General features: G+C 41.1%; 1 protein-coding gene across 1 annotated transcript in view; it reads right to left on the bottom strand.

Moving 5' to 3' along the window:
* Positions 1-2,850: 2,850 nt before the first annotated feature.
* AGBL1 (AGBL carboxypeptidase 1) overlaps positions 2,851-22,519 on the bottom strand; it is a gene marked incomplete at both ends in the record, with an annotated part of 583,725 nt that continues 564,056 nt past the window's right edge. The window contains one exon of the mRNA XM_084254285.1: positions 2,851-3,055. Coding sequence (XP_084110411.1) covers positions 2,851-3,055 — 205 coding nt within the window. The remainder of the gene's footprint in view (positions 3,056-22,519) is intronic.

The following is a 22,519-nucleotide window of genomic DNA, read 5'->3' as shown; positions in this document are numbered from 1 at the left end:
GGGATCGAACGCGTGCTGCAATGGCTGCCAATATCTTGATAGTGCTGTGTCTTTAACCCCTGTGCTACCAGGGAGGCCCATATTCTCGATTCTTCAAAGCAATAAAAAAACAAAACAGGAGCATTATCCTCTTTTATACTTAAGAGTGGAAAGATTGAATATGAAGGAAATTAAAGGATGCTGTCTGCTTGGATGTGAATCCCGTGTCATTATTATTTCCTTCAGACCTCTTATGTAGGTGACAGAAACCGGTAGGCGTTAATACAAATGACAGATGTGTTATTCCTTCCCAAAAGAAATGTGGGAAGAAGGCCTCCCCGGTGGCGCAGCGGTTGAGCGCTGGGTTGCGAAGCTGCCCGCGGCCTCTGCGGCGCAGGTTCAATCCCCGGCTGCTCCCCGGCCACCTGAGGAGGGTCCCACATGGTGCGCAGACCTCTCCTGCCGCCCGCTGCTCCCCTCAGCAGTGTACTTTGGTCCTTCTGCCTGCTCTGCTCCCCGCTCTGACTCTGGTGAATTCTCTCACCCTCCCGCGCTTCTGACTGTACCCAGTGCTTGTATAAACAAAACAAACAAACAAATAAATAAATAAAACATGCCTCTATTAAAAAAAAAAATAAATAAATAAAAAATAAAAAAAATAAATGAAAGAAATGTGGGAAGAGTCAGAAAAACAAGGAACTGTTGATGACAATGATGATGAGGATGATGCGATTGATGTCAACTCCCCAAATCACGGCACACAGGCTTTCTCCTGTGTCTCGAGACTAACTTAAGGTCAAGTTTTGCCCTGTGACTTTCTGCTTGTGGAGAGGTGTGGGTTGTGAGATTTCTTTAGTTATTCTGTTTCCAAAACCTCTTGGTGTGGGCGGCACATTAGGAAAAATCTCCTTGGAGAGTAATTAATGTGTGAGGTGCACTATTCTCTTAGCATTCAAATTTCAAATTTCCCACTGGGTGAACCTTGAATCAGGACATTTTCCAACCCCCCTTGCAGTTACTTGTGGTCTTAGGACACTTCTTGGATGGTGGAGTTTAAGCAGAAGCATTATGGGTGGTGTATTGAAATCCAGAGGACAGTTCTTGTTCTGTCCTTCTTGTTGTTGCCCGGGATGTAGATGCAGAGGCTGTTTCTTCAGCAGCCATCTTCCACCAAGAGGAGACACAACACATAGCAGAACCAGAAGGCTCCTGAAGGCCAGGGTCGGGCACCACGTACTCCTGAGACCAGTTCTGGCCTATCTGTATCTGGAATTCCACATGAAATAGAAACAGACTCCTGTTTTCCCAAAACAACTGCTATTTTGGATTTTCCATCCCTCATATTCAAGCCTAATTTTAACTAAATACATGTGGTGTCTGGACAAATGCAAATTTGATCTAACATTGTTTTCCCCTGTCGTATCTCCCATCTACATCTGCCTTCCACACCCTTTTAGTCCTTTCTGCAGGGACCCTGTACACCTCATCATTCAAAAATCTGTGCTGTTTCCCTCCCATGCTGAAGGGCCTTTTTCCATTTCCACTTGTTTTAAGCCACTCCAACCTCCCAGGTTCTGTTCCTATGCAACCTCCTTCCCAGATCCCCTGGCAAAAGAGGGAGCATTTCCAAATCCATGTGGCCCCACAGGGTGGCCTTTATAAAGGGAGGCTACTTATTCAGAATCTCTGCTTGGTTCTGAAGGAAAATAAACAATGTAACTATTGATAAATGTCTATCTTGTGCTAAGCTCTCCTCTGTATTGTCTCACTTCATCTTCACCATCACTTTATTTTATTTATTTATTTATTTTAAGATTTATTTATTTATGCATACAAGAGCTGGGGTACAGGTCAGAGATGCGGGGGGTGAGAGACAGAGTGGGAAACAGAACAGATTGACCAAAGTACACTGCCAAGGGGAGCAGCGGGCGAGTCAAGAGAGGTCTGATGTGCCATGTGGGTAGCTCCCTGGCCTGCTGGGGATCAAACTCATGCTGCAGAGGCGGTGGACTGCTTAACCCCTTGTGCCACCAGGGAGGCCCTTCACCATCATTTTGGGATACAGATGTGCTCATCTCCATAGCAGATCTAGAAAACTGGGGTCTGGAGAGATTTAATTACTTGCCATCAGTTGTCATAGCATGTAACTGCCAGACCCAGGATACGAGTCACATCTGTCTGAGTCTGAAATGAACGAGTGTTCCATGATGCCTTGCTGCCTCCTGGCACGATGGCTAGTGGTCTGAATTTACAGGATTTGAAAATTCGTAATGATCAGTGGCCAGATCTGACTCAGCTACGTGCCTCTTCCCCCAAATCTAGGTCAGCTCCTGGCCTGTACTGGGTTTGTCAGAGACATACAGCTAATACTAGCAATTACCGTGTAGAACAGACTTCCCTGTTTAATCACACAGCAACTAAGGCTTTGCGAAGACCTGCAGCGCCTCGGAGGGGCCTGGTGTGTGCTGAGGGGCGCGGGTGCCACAGTGGGGAGGGAGCAGGAGGCGGAGGTCAGCCACAGAACAACTCAATGACCTCTTAGAATTCTGGCTGCAAACCGAGAAGGAAGTCCAGCTCGTGCTACTTCTGGGCTCCGCTGGCCTTGAGCTGGTCCGCCGGCACTGGGGAGGCTCCCCTCCCGCCAAGGGCCACTGGCCTGGCTCCCAAGCCCAACTACCTCGGCCTGTACAGTGATAAAAGATGAGGCGGCGGCCTCCATGCACAGTAAAACTAGAACAAAGCCTGGAAACTGGGTTGCTGAGCTCACGGGGTGGGGATGTTTGTGCTGGTGCCTTGGGTGTCTGAGGTGAAGCAGCAGCCCCGGGCCCAGGCCAGTGGCTGGAGAGGTGAACTTGACGGGGGCCTGGGGGGCTATGGGAGGGCTCTGCTTCCCTGTCCTGCCCCCTCCGCTTCCTCCTCTCCCTCATCCCCGGGGAAGGCGCACTCCTGGATCTGCTGGTCCAGCGCGGAGAAGCTCCCTTCCTGGTCGGAGCAGCTCTCCAGGAGATCGTAGTCGATCTCCTCCAGGCAGGCAGGCTCGTCGGCCAGATCCACCGCGCTGCTGCGGCGGCTGCTGCTGCGTTGGCACCAGGACACAAGGAGAGGAAAGCAGGAGGGAAGGGAAAAGGGAGACAAGGGACACAGAAAGAGGGACATGGAGAGAGAGGAGGGAAACATGAGAAGAGAAGTTAGCAAAGCGAGCAGCTGTGCAGTGGCGGGGCGAGGAGCACGGTCTGCTCTGACCCGGAGGACCTGCCCCTTCGTGGGTGGCTGCACCGCCTCTGCCTGGGAGGGGACAAGGAAGCCGGACATTGGGGGGCTTCCCTTTTCCTTTGCCAGCAGAATGTACAAGTCCAAGTGCAAGCAGGAGAACTCCCGCTGCAGATAGGGACAGTCGACGCCCCCCCCCAACCCCCGTGCTCAGGATCCCAGGGTCCCTTGTGTGTGAAAACAGCACCCCATCTAACCCCAGAGAAGAGTGTGGCTGGAATTTGGCAAAGTAGGACGCAAAATCCCTAGCGTTCTAACAGCCCTCGGGGTCCCATGGCACAGCTCTCCCTCATCGTGATGAATAATTGATTGGAATTAGGAAATGAATCCAGGTTAAAATGAATAAATGGGAAAATAGCTGGGGAAAGAGGCGTCTCTTTCTAGTGTGTGTGAGCATCTCCATCCTCTCTGCTGCTTCCCTCCAGTTTATTAGCCAGCAGGCGCTGGCCAGCAGGACACAGAGGGGACAGACGGAAGCACCTGGACTGGACACCGTGACAAGGGAATTCCCCGCAAGGAGCTGTCTGACTCTCCTGTGCATGAGACACCTTCTTTCCTGAAGACTTTCTAATCACTCCCTACTTAGGACTTAACCAATTAGGATTATCAGCGTGCTGGGTTTCTACTCTGTGATTTATAGAAGGCAAGCACTTCATAAATCAGGCAGCGCTGTTCATCCACCTGCCTCGCCATAAACAATGAAAATGGGTAATCAGCGGCATGGTTACACGTGAGCTGGGGAAATGAATCAGCGGCCAGTCTTAATCGTCTGCTGACTGATGGGAGCTGCTTCCGTGAGCGCGAGGCCCTCGGCCTTCTGAACCGAAGGGCTGGTGGGATATTGCCCGAGGGGGAAGCGATACAAATCCCACTTCCACAGTAGCACAGCATTCAACTGTTATCATATTTTCCAGTCTGAACTGTGAGCGATAAGGTAGCTGAGCGAGGAAGGTAAGAGCCGCCCTGACTCTGGCAGGAGGTCGAGTCAGCAAGAAAGCTGAGTTTCCAGGACGCAACTGTCACCTTGCCAGGTACTGACTGACAGTGCTGAGCGGTGTCAGGAGCCTGAGTCTGCATCCTGGCTCTGGAACGTGTAAAAACCCCTCAGCCTCATGGAAGGCAGTAACAGCACGTCAACATTTGCAGAGAATGCCAAAAGAGAAAGTGCATGGGAGTCGAGGCCTTGGAAATAGAGGCGACCAACGGATTTTAATCCCACTGCCCGACTGCGGAAACTAAAGAAGATGGGGAAATATGGCATCGAGTGAGAGCGCCCTGAAATTTGTGGCGTCATGTCAGGGCTATTGAAAAAACTACTGCCAAACAGTCCAAGTTGGCACAGCTAATAATTTCACTGAAAGATAATTTTCATCACAGCATTTCCAAATTCAGGGATTTGCACGTCTCTGCCTTGCTTATTAATGAAACATGAATATTGAATATCGATGAACTGGATGTTGCTAAGGGTCCAGCTGGCGAGAGTCCCTGAGTAGTCGTGGTCATCTTCCTCCAGAGACCAGGCCTCTCCTCCACCGTGGAGGTGGCCCTTCACCCCTTGACCTTCCCTGTGGTCAAGTTGTCAGGCTGTTCTTGTGGTCAGTCAAACATACCACATGGGATTTCTGGTGAGCTTTTATTCATGTTACCAATTTCCTTTATCTAAAGTGTTCTTCTGATGCCTCAACATCCAGCCGAATAAGATATATCATTTTGGAAAAGCTCACATTAATTTCCACCAAATGATTATTTTGGTAATTTAATGTTTTTGAGATTTTCTTTCTGTGAAAATGAATCTTCACATACCAATTTATTTAGCATTGATCCTTAATAATGTTTACAGTCTTAATGTGAGTAAGGCCCAGGCCTCCTGTTCATATTCACTTTATTCTATAAAACACCTAGAATGTGCTGAGAACCTTTAATGGAGTCACCAAATTAAACCTATAACAGGAATACATATTTAACCACAGGGACATCCACAGAGACACATGAAAATTGATATTTTGGAGCATCTTCTGGGGAATTTCTCTTCTCTTGATTTCTTTTCCAAAGGTTTTATCTATGATTATACATAATTGTCATGTCAGTGCATTCTAGTGATTTCAAGCAAAATTGGGTCTCTTTGTCATCCTTATGTTAAAATACATAACATAAATGCCATATAATGTACAACAGGTCTTAAATATAAATATATTTAAGAATACAAAATATATATAAGTTGTATATGCTAACATACAACTTTTGTACACACACATACACACATATAAAAAGATGGCCCACAGTAGCTTTCACTATTTCTCTCACTTATTTGCCCAAATGCAGTGCAAGTATGCTAAGTTAGGGAATCAAAATTCATAAAGATTCAAGAATTCCACTTTCGTGCAGACAAGTATTTCTTCCTTTTCCTCCACATAACTTATTCTGGATAGCATATATGAGAAAACTGGAGAACACTGAAATGTGGGTGAAAGATGAGAAGAAGGCGGCAGACCAAACCAGGGCCTTGGGACATGAAGGTAGGCATGGGGCTGGCTCCCTGAGTTTCCCTTCATCAATCCAAGACTTGGCACTGGGGCAGCTGACTCCTGGAAATGCTGACAAGTGTGGACAGAAAGCGAGGTCTTTCCAGCCAAAGAGGAGGGGAAGGCAGCCTAGATACACTAGCTCCACTCCAGTCAAACAACACAGAAAACCCAATGGCCACACCCCTTTCTTGCCAACAAAAAGGGGGGGGGGTCCTAGACTTCTACTCTCGCCAGCCCATAATGAGGTGCCCCAAACTCTTCTGCCTCCTCCATCATGAAGCAGGTTGAAGAAGGCAAAATAGGGACCCAGAATTTTCACCCCACTGTGGAGCAGCAAATCCTCTTGCCCCCAGTGGCAATGAAGGCTATGTGGGGGCCTGGACTTGCACACACTGCTGTCAGTGGTAAGACTGTCCCCTCTCAGTGCCAATAGACAGCAGTATTGAGACTCTCCTGCCTCTGTCACCCTGGCTGGTGCCATGGCAGTCTTCGAGGCAGGATGAAACCCGAACTTTGCCCCTCAGTGACAAGAATCCCTCACCAGGGCCTAATCGTCTGACTTCACCCTCACCCAGCAGTGACAACATCTCTTTTCTTCTGTCTGAGTGGTGTCATAGAATGACAGTTCAAAGAGGAGATTAAATAAGACCCAGAGCCTCATAACATAATATCCAATACATCCAGATTTCAACCCAAAGAAATTCACACCAAGACAGAGCATAACCAGCATTCTGAAAGCTGAAGACACATCAAAACCCTTGACAGCCCAATACTTTCAAGGTTCATGATTGTAGCAGATGGCAGGATTTAATGTTTTATATAGCACAGTAGTAGTCCATTGTGAGGTGGTGTGAGTGTATGTATGTGTGTGTGGGTTTAGGTGTGTGGGAGAATCATCTTTATCCAATCTTCCATCTATGGATACTTAGGTTTCCAAATCTTTGCTGTTGCAAATAGTGCCACTGTAATAAACATGGAGGAGAATATATACCTTTTTGAGGAAGCTAGAGACAAAATTGTATGATCTCACTTATGTGGAATATAAAGAAACAAAGTCATCAAGCAAACAAAACAGAAACAAACTCTTAGATGTGGAGACCAGATTGGCAAGTATCAAAAGAGTAGATGTTGGAGAGGAAGGTGAAATGAATGAAGGGGTCACTCTACGGTGGCCCTGTAGATACTAAAGTTATACCTAGCATACCAACAACATTACATGCAAACTATCTAAATACATCAATTATAAAAGGATTGCCAGAGTGGACTAACAATATGGGTTCCACCTCTGTGTTATCTCTACTAACTTACTCAAAACAGAACAAAATAGGTAGATTGAAATGAAAAGGGGAAGATAGACCATGCAAACATTAATCAGAAAAATTACAATTACTGTATTAAAACTAGGCAAAGTTGTCATGAAAGCAAAGGAAATAACCAGATACATAGAAAGAAACAATGAAAAAATGTTAATATACCAGGAAGTCTAGCACTCCCCTGTATGGGTGTTATCAAACGAAAGCGTTACAAAATATTTTGCAAAACTTGATAGAACTGAAAGGAGAATTGCACAAATATATAATTATAGCTCAAGAGTTCAACACTCCTTTCTCAACAATTGATTAAATAACTAGACAAAATCAGCAACAACATCAACTGGCTAGATAGACCTGACATTTATAGACTATTCTGCAGAATGCACATTATTTTCCAATGCACATAGAATATGCACCAACACAGACCATACTCTGACTTAAAAAAAAATTCAACAAATTTAAAATAAGTGAAATCGTGCAGTGTGCCTGTGTTCTCTAACTTTAATGGAGTCAAGTTAGCAATCACTAAGAGAGAAAAGCAAAGGAAGAATTTCCAAACATTTTGAAAGTAAATAAAACACTACTAAATAATTCAAGAGGTCAAGAAAGGTGTCTTAAGAAAGAGAAATAAATTGAACTAAGTGAAAATGTGATATATCAAAATTTGTGGGACATTGGGTGAGAAGGGAATTTATAGCAATGAATGCTTTTCTTAGGAAAGTCTAAAACCAAAAATTTAAGCCTCCACCCCAAGGAAGTAGAAACAAAATAAACCCAGAACAAGTAGAAGAAAGGAAATAATAATGATGAGCAGAAATCAATGTATTTGAAACAGAAAAACAATAGAAAAAAAATCAATGAAGCAAAGAGCTGACAGTTTGAAAAGATCTATACAATTGACCAATCTCTAATAAGACTGACAAAGAACAAAGAAGGAAGGTACTAATTACCAATATTAGGAATAAAATAGGGACTATCTTTATAGACCTTTTAGGTATAAAAAGAATAAAAGGATATCAGAAAAAGTTTACACACATAAACTTGACAACTTCGCTGATACAGATCAATTCCTCACGAAGCAAAAGTAAACACAATCTATCTGATATGAAATAGATCATTTGAATAGCCCTGCAACTATTAAGGAAATCAAATTCATAATTTAAAACTCTAAAAAAAAATCCCTAAGCATAAATATTTTCACTGAAGAATTCTACAAAATGATTAAAGAAAAATTGACACCAATTCTATATAATCTATTCCAAAAATAAATGAGGGGATAGTTCCCATTGATTTAATGAGTCAAGTAATTCTTTGATACTAAGACCAAACAATGACAGAAAGAAAAGTATGATATTCCTTGTGAATGCAAATGTAATATCTTTAACAAGCTCTTAGCAAATTGAATTTAACATTATTTAAAAACTTGTACACCCTGACCGAGTATGGTTAATTCCAGGGATGCACAACTGGTTCAATATTCAAAAATCGTTCAATGTAATCCACTATATTAACAGGTTAATGAAGGGAAAAAGTCACATAATCATACACATTTATGCAGAAAAAACTGACATAATTCCATACCCATTAATGATAAAAATATTCAGAAAAAATCACTAGAAAGGATATCCTCACCCTGAAAAGGAAAACCTATAAGAAACTACAGCTAATATTATACTTAATGAGGCAAGACTGCGTTCCCCTTATGATTAGAAACAAGTCAAAGACATCTACTCTCCCCATTGCTACTCAACATAGTACTGGAAATTCTAGGTAGACAGCAAGACAAGATACAAATACAAAAGGTGTATTAAGATGGGAAGGCAAGGAAAAAAGCTATCCCCACCTTGGGGAATGTACAACAAAAAATAAGTTTCAGAATGATAAATGAGATCAAGGAGGTCTGGGGTCAGAGGTTCCAAGATCAATACACAAAAATCAATTGTCCTTCGGGTCTTCCTGGTGGCACAAGGGGTTAAGCACCGCCCTATGAAGCAATCTGCAGCCTCTGTAGCATGAGTTCGATCCCCGGTGGCCAGGGAGAAACCCACATGGCAAGGCAGACCTCTCCTGTCTCACCTGCTGCTCCCCTCAGCAGTGTATTTCAGTCAGTCTGCCTGTTCTGCTCCCCACTCTGTCTCTGGTGGATCCTCTCACCCCCTGCCCCGCATCTCTGGCCTGTACCCCAGCTCTCGTATGCATAAATAAATAAATATTTTTAAAAAAAGCTTTAAAAAAAATCAATTGTCCTTCAATGACTAACAATGGACATGTGAAAATGGATTCCTTAGGTGTTAATTTAGCAAAGCATAAAACTGACTTGGACCTCCTGAACCTGGAGGCCCAGCTCTTCATCATTCAGGTGCCCAGACTGTTCCAGATGTAATGAACTAAATGTCTTTAGTTCCAGCATATACTGTTCTTCCTTCTCCAATGGGTTGCACATGCTGTGGAATTGTTCTCATCCATCTGGCAAATTCTTAGAACTGGAAGGATTCTTCCTACCTCTCCTTTCCACCTCCATACTTGAACTCAGTTGTCCCATCACACTTTCTCCGAAACATTCTGGCTATGTTTCTACTATGACATTGGGGGTAACCATCATCTGTGTTTGATGACCTCTCTCCAGAACTGGGTCTTCTATTCCTGTATCCTCTGTGCCTGACACAGAGTGGGTGTTTGATAAACATTTTTTGAATGAATGATCTTTCATTTTCATTCTCAAGATAAAAATACTTCCGGTGGGCCCTCCATCACCAAAATTCTATTACAACTAAGAGTATAATATTACTCACCTGATGTTCCCATGCATAATTCTCTAAATGCTACAATAGGAAAACCCTGTTTTCTCACCTTCATTGAGTCTTCTCTGTAGTAGATCCTTCTCAACTTTAATCATCTTTCTGTCCAACTACTCTCTACTCTAATCGGTAGAAATGCTATTTATTCTTTAAAGTCTCTTAAAAATAGGAAGAGAAAAAACAAACAGATTCTATATTCAGTCATCCATGCTGGACCCCCACCTAGACTAAAGACTTATTCTCATTGTAGGTTCAACCTCACTCAAAAGTATAATTCTAAACCAACGTATCTGGTGTTTCCTAATCAATACTAGTGAGGCCATTTCAGACACAGAAACATTAATTCCAAAGGGCACCTGCACCCCTATGTTTATAGCAGCACTGTTTACAATAGCTAAGCTATGGAAGCAACCCAAATGCCCAAAAATAGATGACTGGATCAAGAAGATGTGGTCCATATACACCATGGAATATTACTCAGCAATCAAGAAAGATAAACACATGCAGTTTGCAGCAACATGGATGGAGCTAGAAGAGAGCGTAACTTTAGCAGAAATAACATTTTATTTTGCTAATTACTTTGTCCCCACCCTCTTTCTTTATTCTTTATTCTTTTTTTGCATAGAAGAGCTGGGGTGTAGACCAAAGCTGCAGGGGAGTGAGAGGATTCACCAGAGACAGAGTGGGGAGCAGAACAGGCGGTTTTACTGTAATGCGGTGATAGCTCTCAGACTTAACTCCTAGGTCACCAAAGAGGCCCTTCCCCCAAGACTTTATAAACACCCTCCATTCAGTGTGAGCCCTAATTGTATCTGGAGGGGATGCTGCTCTATTCATGAATCACTAGAAAAAGCCAATTAGCTCTCTAAATTTTTAATTTTTGTTCTTAATAGGTTCAACTAAAATACATTGCTTTGTTGCTTAATCCAAGAACACAGTCTAGTTTCTACCACAAACTGAAATCTGGAACTCTCATAAAAACCATATCGGCCTGTCTCTAACTGTACTCTCTCGCTTTATCGCATCAGACTCTGAGCTAAGAGACAAAGACATGCCTTGGTCCCGGGACACTCGCCAGCAGGCTCTCAACCTCGGGGCTATTGACATCTTGGGCTCAATAATTCTTTATTGTAGAGCGTGTGCTTGCTCTAGCTCGTTTTGATGCATTGCTGGCCTCTACCAGTGGATGCCAGAAGCATTCTTTCCCTTCTGTGACAGCCAAGACGTCTCCAGTCTGGTGGAGAGACACAACTTCCCCCAGGGGCGGACCGACGATTCAGTGGCTGTCACTTGAGGAACTATAAGGAGGTGTGGAGGAAATGCTCGTTGAGCTCAAAAGAAGTAAACTCTGGTACGACTGAAATGTGAACTAAAGGAAAAATTGGAAGAAAATACCTAACTAAAGATCACTGTGTTGCATAAAAAGGAAAAAATTAAATAAATAAATATATTTTCCTAGCATTTTAACCATGAAGAAGATACATAAACCATTGGTCTCTAGAGTATACTGTTGTCTTAGGAGGAAGTTTGGGAATGGATTCCCCCCCTGCAAAGGGCTAACCACTTATCCCCACAACTTTTACTGTATAATACAAAAATCTTCTAACTTGAAACGTCGCCCTTCTTATAAATTAAACTGTAATATATAGAAAAAATGCATAATCATGCATAGATTAAATTAAACACTGAGGAGTGATACCATTATTTCTAAAGAGTGGTTTCACACAACAAAGCAAAAACAGACGATTATAAATGATTATAAGCACAGGGGACTGAGGTGATGGTGCACGGGTGCCTTGGGGAAGGAAATTCTATGAAGACTACACCTGAGGGGGTGGGGGGAAGCAAATATTGTTAAAAAATGAACAACGATGTAAAAAAAAATAAAAAAAAGTTAATATTAAAAAAACAAAGAGTGGCTTCAATAAACCGATTTATTTGTGTGCTGATGTACAACTAAGATAACCAACAGCTGAGCAAACCGTATAATAAAAATGATCAAATTTTAAAAAAAGATCACTATGTCATAAACCAATGTTACTTCAATAGAAAAAAAAATTACTACGTTAAAGAAAACAATAATTTTCTAGAAAATGAAAGTTTTCCCCCCAAAATGATAGAAAGCATCTATCACAAATGAAAAGCCAATCTTAAGTTGTCAGTTCCCTACAATTAAATTGGACATTTAATTCAATCTTAATCAAAACACGAATGACCATCAGCAGAATCACAAAACCTCACAAACATTCTGTTCAAAGTCAAGACCAAGATTCTCCTGCTAAGTATCATTATCATGAATTATCATTTTTTTCTGGCAGTTCAACTCAATAAAATTTGTTAAGAAAAAAATGGAATATTCAAAAATAGGAAGAGAAGAATAATACTGCTATTTGCTGATATGTTTATGCACCTGGAAAATTCAAATGAATCAACTGATCTGAAAACAATGAATGTTTAGAAAAAACAAGAGCTTAGACAACCAGTTATTAATATATTCACATATGTAAGATCTCTTTGATTATATCTATACAATATTATATTTTATATACAATAAATAGAAACTTATATATTATTATTTTATGGTATTATAATACATCATATAAAATATAAAAGATTTAATGTCATTTATATATATAAATGTGTTTTATATTTATATCATTTTATATTAATATAATTTTATTTTGCATAATTATAAATATATATAAAATATAGAGAATCTCCTTGCTATTTGAGCACTAATAAGTGAAAACTTTAAAGTCAGAAAAATGATTTCACTCACAACAGGACCTGATATATGACGTTTTACCATGAAATTAAAAAATGTATTCATTCACATGAAAAAAGTACTGAATTTCACTGTGGGTAGTAAAATAACATGAACACTTGCAAAGACATTTACAAATTATTTTTAAGTCAATATTTTAACTGATCATCTGAATCTGTGAAAACGGTTATAAATATAACTAGAAGAGCAACACGGTAACAAAACATGTAATTAGATAAGAAAGAAAAATATTTAAAGGGTAATGAGGTGTTACTCTATTCATGTTAAGACACTTTAGACGTGTCTGTAACAAAACATAAAACGTGGGCAAAGAATTGCACAGCAGGGCCTCCCCTGGTGGAGCAGCGGTTGGAGCGCTGGGCTGCAAGGCTGCCCGCAGCCTCTGCAGCGCCAGTTCATTCCCCGGCTGCAGGCAAGGGTCCCCCCCACCAAAAAAAAAAAGTATTTCACAGCACAAGACAACAGCAAGCTGGTTGTGAAAACTCCATAGTGTACAACAGTCGATGTTTCAAATATAGCAACTGTGACAATTTTGGCATGAAATCTAGTTATAGCCGACCTTAGACACTCATAGAATATTAATTATAAATGACTTGAAAGGGATATTACAGAGATATTAGAAGAAAACATTTGAGGCATCACAGAACTGATTAGAAAATTCTTTCTAACCTTGATGCCATAGACAACTTGACTCGAGACAATTTATTTTTTATATTTTTTTAAAGATTCATTTATTTATTTACACAAGCACTGGGTACAGTCAGAAGTGCAGGAGGGTAAGAGAATTTACCAGAGCCAGAGCGGGGAACAGAACAGGCAGACAGATGAAGTACACTGTTGAGGGGAGCAGCGGGCGGCAGGAGAGGTCTGCGTGCCATGTGGGACCCTCGCCCAGCGGCCGGGGATCGAACTGGTGCTGCAGAGGCTGCGGGCAGCTTCGCAGCCAAGCGCTCAACTGCTGCGCCACTGGGGAGGCCCTCTAGAGACAATTTAAAAGAAAGCTTTTAAAAATTAAAAGTTCTCTAAAATCCAGTGAACACATTTGAATGGTATGGAAAACTGAAGAAAATTTTTGTCTTGTATATAGCAATCAAATATTTTTTTTTTCTGCCTTAGAAGGGCAGAAAAAAATTCTCACCAATGAAAATTGACCAAAGAAATGAAGAAAAAATTTAGAAATGAAGAAAATGGAAACAGAAATATATCATTTTTCACATTCAAAATTAGCAAACGAAAAAAAAAATATGAGGGAATTATTAAATGCTGCATCAGAAAAGATCCCAAGTAAACTGTTGCCTTTGCAGATTGCTGTAAGATGCCACAGTCCTTTGGGAGAGTAATTTAACAATATGCAACAGAAGTTCTCCAAAAGACACTATCATTCACCTAGTTATTCAACACTGACTCAGTTAAAAGGTTATGCGGAGCGATTTATGTGTCAGGTTCCTATAACCCAGCTTTGTTTATAGAAGGAGAACTATGCAAGCAAAGAATTCTGATACAAGCATTCTTTTCGCTTTCTTTCCTGAGCTCTCCAAAAATAACAACATAAAAATACAAAAGATTATATCAATTATGCTGGAACTAGGCGATGACCCGAAACCACAGTCTATGAAAAATACAGGCCAGATACATTAAAATTTAGAAAATTTAAAGGGAGAACATTAAGTATTGACAACGCATTCTCTACTTGCCAAGTAGCCTCAAGATTCCTCTAAAAGAGAACAATTCTGAGGTTCTTCACTGAAAGTCGATTCTCTGAGGAAGTTTCAGTGAAGGAAATCAAGGAGAAGGGAAAGCAGCTGTGACTGGGACACAGTTTATCAGGACTGTGCTGGGTGCACGGTCGGGTTGAGGGGGGCACATGATGACTGCTTCCTCGTGACACATGCACAACTCATTCAGATAAATCATCTTCAGGTGAGGTGGGTAGGGCAGAGGAGCAAAGCAGGACTCCTCGCAATAGCAAGACATGAGAACAATGAAATGCCCATCTACAGATGACTGGTAAGGAAAGTGGGGTAGATCTACCGATGGAATACTACTCAGCAATTTTAGACAACAAAATCTTTTCCTGTGCAACAGCATGGATGGAGCTTGCAGTGATGATGTTCAGCGAAATAAGTCAGAAAGTGAGAGACAAACACCAGATTGTTTCACTCATATGTGGAATATAAATAAACAAGGCAAACAAACTCACCAAATACAATGAAAATAACTCAGACTCTGAGAATAAAATGTTAGTGAAGGGGAAGGGGGAGATTGGTGGTGCGTAGGTGTGGGATACACACATGGGGGTGTGAAGTGGTGCTCCCGAAACTCACACAGTATTGTAAGCTGATGGGAAATCAATACAAAGTTATTTAAAATAAGAGATTCGCAGGGCCTCCCCTGGGGGCACAGGCGGTTGAGCGCAGTGCTGTGAAGCTGTCCGCAGCCTCTGCAGTGCCGGTTTGATCCCCACCTTGGAGCAACCCACATGGCGCGCAGACCTCTTCTGTCTTGCCCGCTGCTCCCCTCAGCAGTGTATTTCGTCAGTCTGCCTGTTCTGTTCCCTGCTGTGTCTCTGGTGAATCTTCTCACCCTCCTGCACATCTGGCCTGTACCTCAGTTCTTGTATAAATAAATAAATCTTTTAAAAAAATAAGAGATTTGCAACTATTTATTGCAAAACAGGGTGGAGAATATACATACTAAATCTCCAAGAAAAAAGTTTACTGTTTTGGGGGGCCTTAATAACACTGAGGATAGCTTTTAACTGGTATTTTGCTTACTCTCATTCATTTATTCATCAAATATTTAGTCTGCGCCTACTGGGAGAGCAAAGATAAAAGATGAGAACTGTTTATAGCTCAAGAAGGAAATGGAAGGGACTTAAAAATCATGAAACTGTAACCATATTTTAAAGAAAGTAGAATGATGTTAGAAATTACTGAAAAAATCAGCGACAAGGAGGTCACAATGGTGACATTCATGTAAAACACATTGGACAAATGCAAGAAATCCAGTACTATATATGGATATGGAAGAAAAAAAGGCGAGATAGTATGGGGGGAAGTTATGCCTGGATCCATTGTATCTATCTATATATGTGAAACTAGGTAATAATATATTGTGGAAGTAAAATAAGAAAGGACCTCTATAATCAGAAAATACATAATTTAAGGACATAATAATGTCAAATACGAAGTCTTGAAGTTGCAGATCAACATGATACGGCATAGAGTAGGAATAAATGTCGGATACTGAGCAATCTCCAACAAGCTATAATCTTACTCACTCAACCATCCACCCGATCCTGCTAAACTGAGAGTCTTCTCTGTGCCAACCAGTGTGCTTTGATCTGGAAAACGTGCAAGGCACTGAATCATTTCCTTGAAATGACACATCTAAGCAGAAAAACAAATCTTCCAAAGCAGACTCATTAGACCAAACAGACTAACCAGTCATCAGACCAAGGTCCTTCATGTGGGGTGGGATTCCCAGTTCCAGGAAAGACACAAAAAGATGAAAGCATGATTAAATATTTTATAAAATGCTAACAGATTTTGCAAAAGCAATACATTATCAACATGCAAGATCTCAAGAAATAGAACATTCCAAAATTATATCATGTTAGAATGCAATGTTACTTCAATAAAGAACAGTCACATGGAATTTTATCTAAAAAGAAAGAGAAAGAAATAGAAAAGCACTTGTTTCCCTTAGGGAGGCACAGGTGGGGGTGGGGAAGACATACTTGATAAAAACCAGGCAACTCAAGGATGAATGCAAATAAAGATCTCAGGAACGGGAAAAACATGGTCAGAAAAATGCTGGTGGTCATGGATTACGTAGACAATTTGAGATTCTATCATGATATTGTGAATTACAAACAGTGATTCTGGTTGGAGAATTCTTGAGTGCATTATCAGAAATAAGCATAAAAGTACCATGTAGGTATTCTTTTGAAACCCAGGAGATAAAGAACATAGCTGAATGAAGATGTACCCACACTGATACATCAGTCTTGTGAGGACATAATACACCTTGAGGCAGAACAACCCACACAAATGCCCACAACTTGAAATAGGCTGGCCTGGAAAAGAGTATAAACAATATTTAAAATAATTGAGGAATTAGAATAAAATGAGTAGAAATGTAGCAAAAGAATTACTTTTTGAAATGAAAAGGTGCATTTGGATATTCAAAAAATTCTCTCTAGAAAAATGAAAGACATTAAACAGCTCAATGCAACAGTTCATCAGCAAAAAAAGAAGTTGAACCAGCAAGAATTGACAAACAAGAAGAGAGTGGGTTAGAAGTGGACTTTAGAGAAAATTGGGATTAAACAATACTCAAAATGAGACTAGTTGAAAGGTGGTTGCCCTAACATGAAAGAAATACTCTGGCGAGCAGGAAATTTCAAGGGAAAAAAAAAGTGAAGTCCATAATTAGACACAACAGGCAAACAACGTGAAGAAGGGCGATCCTTGGAGAAACTGGAAAATATTACCCTTAAATGACATAAACATTACTCTTAAGTACAGACAGGTCGGCCTGCAGATCTTCCATTAATGAAGCAGGGAACTAGGTAAAGGAGTATCTGTGATGTCTTTGCAATTTCAGTGAGTCTGACGTTCCCCCAAGTTAAAAAGTTTCATCTTAAAAACTTAAAAAGTATTAAAAATGCTAAACCCAGCCAGAAAAAAAACCCGAATTAATGTCTTGAAAATGTTAAGGAAAACACATCTCAAGCTAAAATTACATACTAAGAACCAAGCCAAACCCAAAATGTTATTTTTCCTGGATGAGGGTGAAAATAGTGCATTTCCCCACACATGGACCATTGCCGAGAGAACTACCAAAGTATGTACTTCAGGAAGATGGAAACTGAACTCATAAGGGAGAAAGAAGATTGCAAGAAATAATTTTGTAAGAAAAAGTAGTGATTAGGTTGGATAGTAAGAAAAACGTACCCTTTCACTCTGACAATGGTTATATTACGAGGGAGGGAAGTAAAGGAGATGAACCCAAAGATGAACTGTTGCCGGCAGGTGTCTCTGGCAAGGGCAGGCTGGCACCATATATGTCCTGCCACCACACAGTCCATTATTTTATTTGCTTTGAACAAAATTGTCCAAGTCTAGAGAAATGCAATAAAATTGTCCTTGATGATCTTGCCAAGCTGTTCCATCTTGAAGGCAAAGCTTGCTTCCCACCTCTTCTTTGAAATCTTCCCTAGAACAGTAGCAAGCTTCTCCGCTTCCTTTCACTTGTGCAAGCGCTTAGTCAGATGCTCACTTTGACATGTTGCTTGTCATCTGATTAGTATTGTTGCAATAAGCAATGCTATGTGTGTCAACCTATTGCTGGTTAGAAAAGGCTGCCAGCTACACTGTCCTGTGGTCAGAGCAGAGAGGAATCCCTAATGGGTTCCAGACTGGCCCTGTCTCATTAGCTGTTTGCTCGTTCCAGATAATTCCCTCTCCTCATATATGGGCTCACCCAGTGTCAGCCCAGCAGATCAGAACAGCAAACAGAGCCCTGGTATCCAGAGAGAACCTGCTCCAGCAGCATTCAGTGTGGCAGTGTGCAGACTCCAGTTTCAAAAGCTGCCAGCATGATTCGTGGCTGCTCTCTCTGCAACTTACAGATTCTGCCCCCTCAGCAGGAAATGCCCATAGAAGGCAGTGCAACCAGCATTCCCATGATATTGGGGTGTCCACCATTCTCTTTCCTGTTAGCTCTCTGTCTTTATCTCTCTCATTCAAAGATGATGCATTCAATAAAAAGGCATCACCACAGACAAAGGGGATGAACATACAACAGGAACTAGCATGAGGCAACATCAAGCAGTGGTCTCTTGCCAGTGTGTAGTTCATGCAGAAGAGGGGTGTATGGACAAAACATCTGGAGATTGATTTCATTTCTTCCTTTCACCTGAACGCTTTGATGTCCTGTAGACACACATTCAAAATCACTTTGGGTGATGCTGAGAATCACGGGGGTACAGAGCGAAAGATGTCAACCAGAGATAAGACACAGACTTAGGGAAGACAAGTAACTGGGGTGTTGGAATATTAACTCCAAAGACCCAATGAGAAACAGGGATGCGCCTTTTCTGAGCTGCATTGTCTTCATCTGTAAAATGGGCCACTTAACTAGTTTTCTTCTTGAAATGATATAAAAGGAAGCGGACTTCATAGCAGAAACCCTGCCACGCAGTCACTCAGCTGAATTTGTATTCCTCTCCCACCATGTTTGGAACCAAGGCATGAAAATATTTTTATCCTGGCAAGTTCATCATCTTCATCCTCAGACACCACCCATAAATGCAGCTTTCGACCCAGCTTCTAAGCAAGACCATTAAGAAGCCTCTATTCCTGCAATTCTTCCAAGCCAGCCCCCACAGTAATTTGCAACTTCATGATGTGATAAATAGAATTTCTTTGTTTTGATTTTTCATTTGCATATTTATTGAGATATGACGATCTTAATTAGTTCTGCTTTTTTTATTTTGTTTGTTTTCTTGGTTGGGAAAAAACAGCTTTCTATAGTGCAAAATAATTTTGCATGCTAACAGGGTGAACAAAACCCAGCCTGTGGCGTTCCTTGATGTTGATGCTGCTTAAAACACAGCTTTGTGGAATTTCTTTTCACTTGTTTTCTCTTTAAATGCTGAGGTAATGCTTAAGAGTTGGGTGAATGCCAGTCCTCAAGAGGCAGTCACCCACTGAGAGGCACGAGAACACTTTTAAAATTCTAGACACTCGTACTCATCAGAATATGTCCTCCCCAGCCTGCCTATCATCCATCTCCCTCCTTAAAAAGCTGAGCCCCACCAAATGCCTCCCCCAGTGAAATGTAGCTCTGCTGCCTCTTGGTTTTTGTGGAGAAGGAGAAGCTCTGAGTTTTCTGGATGGCTGTGTCCCGAGGGAGTATGTGGAGGTGACCTGCTATGTACTTCCTCCAGGAACATGACTTTGTGAGTCCTGTGCCCAATGCAAGAGGCTCCACAAGCCAGATAACCCACAGACACCTAGAGACAGGCTGATGGTGCCAACTATGAATTTCTCACCATCATCACCCAGAACAATTAGCATGGTTCCCTAGCGGTTCCTATTTGTCAAGTTCTTCACACCAGCATGTTTCTCACTGAGCCGACACTTCCCAGAGGAAGGACATCATTTATTATTTCCGTGTGTGCGCGCACACATGCAGCTTTCAGTTAACTACAGTAGTGGAGCATTTCCTGTGTACAGAGAAACATTGCTCATTGCCTACTGTGTGCCAGATGCTTTCATTTGCTCTCAATTTATCTAAAAAATAAGCCAACAAGCCATCCTGTGGGGTAGCATTATCACTCCTATTTTAGTGTTGGGAAAAGAGATAATTGGGGTTTTTAAAGTTACACATGGCACATAGGATGTATGAGAGTCAGACCATACGAAAGTTTCTGTATTCCTCAATCCAACCAACAAATACTGACAGGTAAAATCATGTCTAGAATGAACTGGGACAGGTTACTAACTCATCCAAAATCAGTCATGGCTGTTACCTGCCTACAGGTCTAGAATAAGTCCAGTGCCTTTCCCCACAGAGTCACGGAAATATATGTCTTCTTGTTGAACAAGTGGCCCCATCATGTTGTGGGGGTATGGACCAAAATCTTCATGAGATTAGAAATACAGAATTAAAGAGGATGAGGGTGGGAGAGGCAGTGGGTTCATGAAAAAAGAGATTTTTAATGAAAGTTACTCAATTAATTTATCAACGAGAGCTTTTGTTGATAGTTACTCAACTAATTTATCAACAAGGGCCTTAAGTTTTCCTAAGTTCCATGATAAATGAGTTGACCTATGTGGCCTGCAGGAAAAGATCTATGTGAGGATATGACGCTCTGGTTCATTGGGGAGGGCTGTCAATAGCTAAAGATTTGGCAGTTTTGCAGGAGATCTTTAAGTAGCTCACGGATGTTTCAAATAAGTACTTTGAATTATTTATCTAGTATAGTTGATGAAATGTCATTGAATTGATTCATATTCTTTTATTTTTTTCTTTTATTTTTATTTAAATTTTATTTTTATATTCCCCATACAATTACAACCCCCTTATTTTGACCCCAAGCCCTCCTTTTGATTCATATTCTTTTACTCAGTCCTTTTCTTTGGGAGCTCATTGGCTGGTAAAATAGGGTTGGGGTCTCGGCAGCACTGTTGCCTAAGTTCTGTACCTCAGAGACCTAGAGAACTTAGCTAACCCAGAGAGCGATTCAAACTGAGGTCCTGCTGACCCACTGCCATCCACTAGAGGAGGTGTTCATGAGCAAATCAGAAATGAGTGGCATCAGTCTTGCTTTGGAAGACACTGGAAGCCCATGACTGCCTCCTTCCATCCTCACCAGGCTTTCTCGTCTGTTAACCCCCTGTGGGAGTCACGCCATTTTAGCTACATCATGACCAAGTACAGTGAAAACATTTTACTGTTGGATACATTTCTTTGAGCAGTGGAAAATGGTGCAATGCAGGTTTTAACTAATCCAAAATAAATGAATAAATAAATAAATAAATAAGAAAAAAACATTTTCCAAGAACAGCATCCAGTCCCAGTGTGGTTGAGTCTCACTCAACTATCGTGCCCACAGCTTGTCAGCATCTTTAAAAAATATTCATGTGAACACTTTCTTGTCTGAAAAGAAATCAGAACATCTGAGAAAAGTACATGCTGGCTGAAACCACTTGAGTTTTTGTTTCATTTTGGGTCCAACTTTCTATGTTAAGTATCACCACTCCAAATTTGTTATTAGAAGGACTTTCCTTTTTTATACACATCAAAACCACAAGGAAACAGACTTGGTAACCAGATATAAATTAAGCAAAATAGGATGAGCGACGCAAGGTCAAGAATGGCTTCTCAGTGAAATCAAAACAAATTCAGATACTTAAATATAGAGACGTAGGATTCGATCCTTTGAAAACTTAAAAGACAATCAATCTACGCTTTTATTTTCTGACTCAATTTTATAGACAGATCTCCTTAAGTGCCACTCTGCATTTATTTGCTATAGAACTCAATGTTAAAAATATTTATACATTATTAGTCTTTCCAGAGAAATGAACACCATGTATTGCTCTCAGCCGATGAACACAGCATGCCATTCTGTGCTTTCCTTAGCTCAAAAAGTGATCATTTTTTAACTCCTCCACAGTTTTCTCTTTCTGACATGATTTTATGTTCTAGCGAACAGTTTTGACTCATAATGGCTCACAAAAGACATGCAAATAATAGTGCTAGAGATGCAGCTCATGGCTGCTAGCTTGAAAGCACCCGGTTTGAGGCCTGGAGCACATTTAAGGAGATGGATGGGTGGAAGGTAAGAGACCTGCAAAGCCAACTGGTGCTCCCGTGGAATTTGCTGGGATAATCCCCTTTTACTGAGGCTAAGACCCACCCTACTCCCTCCCAGCTCCAGAAAATTCCATTTTGTATTTAAATTTTCTAAATTTACCATCCTTTCTCCCCAAATCATTGATATTTATAAATCTTAAATAAAATTCTGGCTGATGTGACTTAAAAAGAGTCAGCAGTTCAAACTGCAGCATTAATGTCACCTTTAAAAAGTGAACATATGATTGATGTTTAGCACTCTTGTACAGATTGGGTGTGTTTTTGTACAGGATGGATGTGTTTTGAATTATAATGGATGCACAACATTATATTAGTTCAGTTAGTTCAGTATGCGTCTATCTTGAATATATTTGTCAGATGTATGATACATACTGTATCCCTGTAACACAGCGATCTGACATTTGTATCCACTGTGAAATGATCACACAACTGTCTTATTTACCATCTTTCCCTAACAAT

This window comes from Talpa europaea (genome assembly GCF_964194135.1).
Source record: "Talpa europaea genome assembly, chromosome: 14".
NCBI classification, from domain to species: domain Eukaryota; kingdom Metazoa; phylum Chordata; class Mammalia; order Eulipotyphla; family Talpidae; genus Talpa; species Talpa europaea.
The sequence above is the reverse complement of the archived record's forward strand: the minus strand, read 5'-3'. Positions and strand labels throughout refer to the sequence as shown.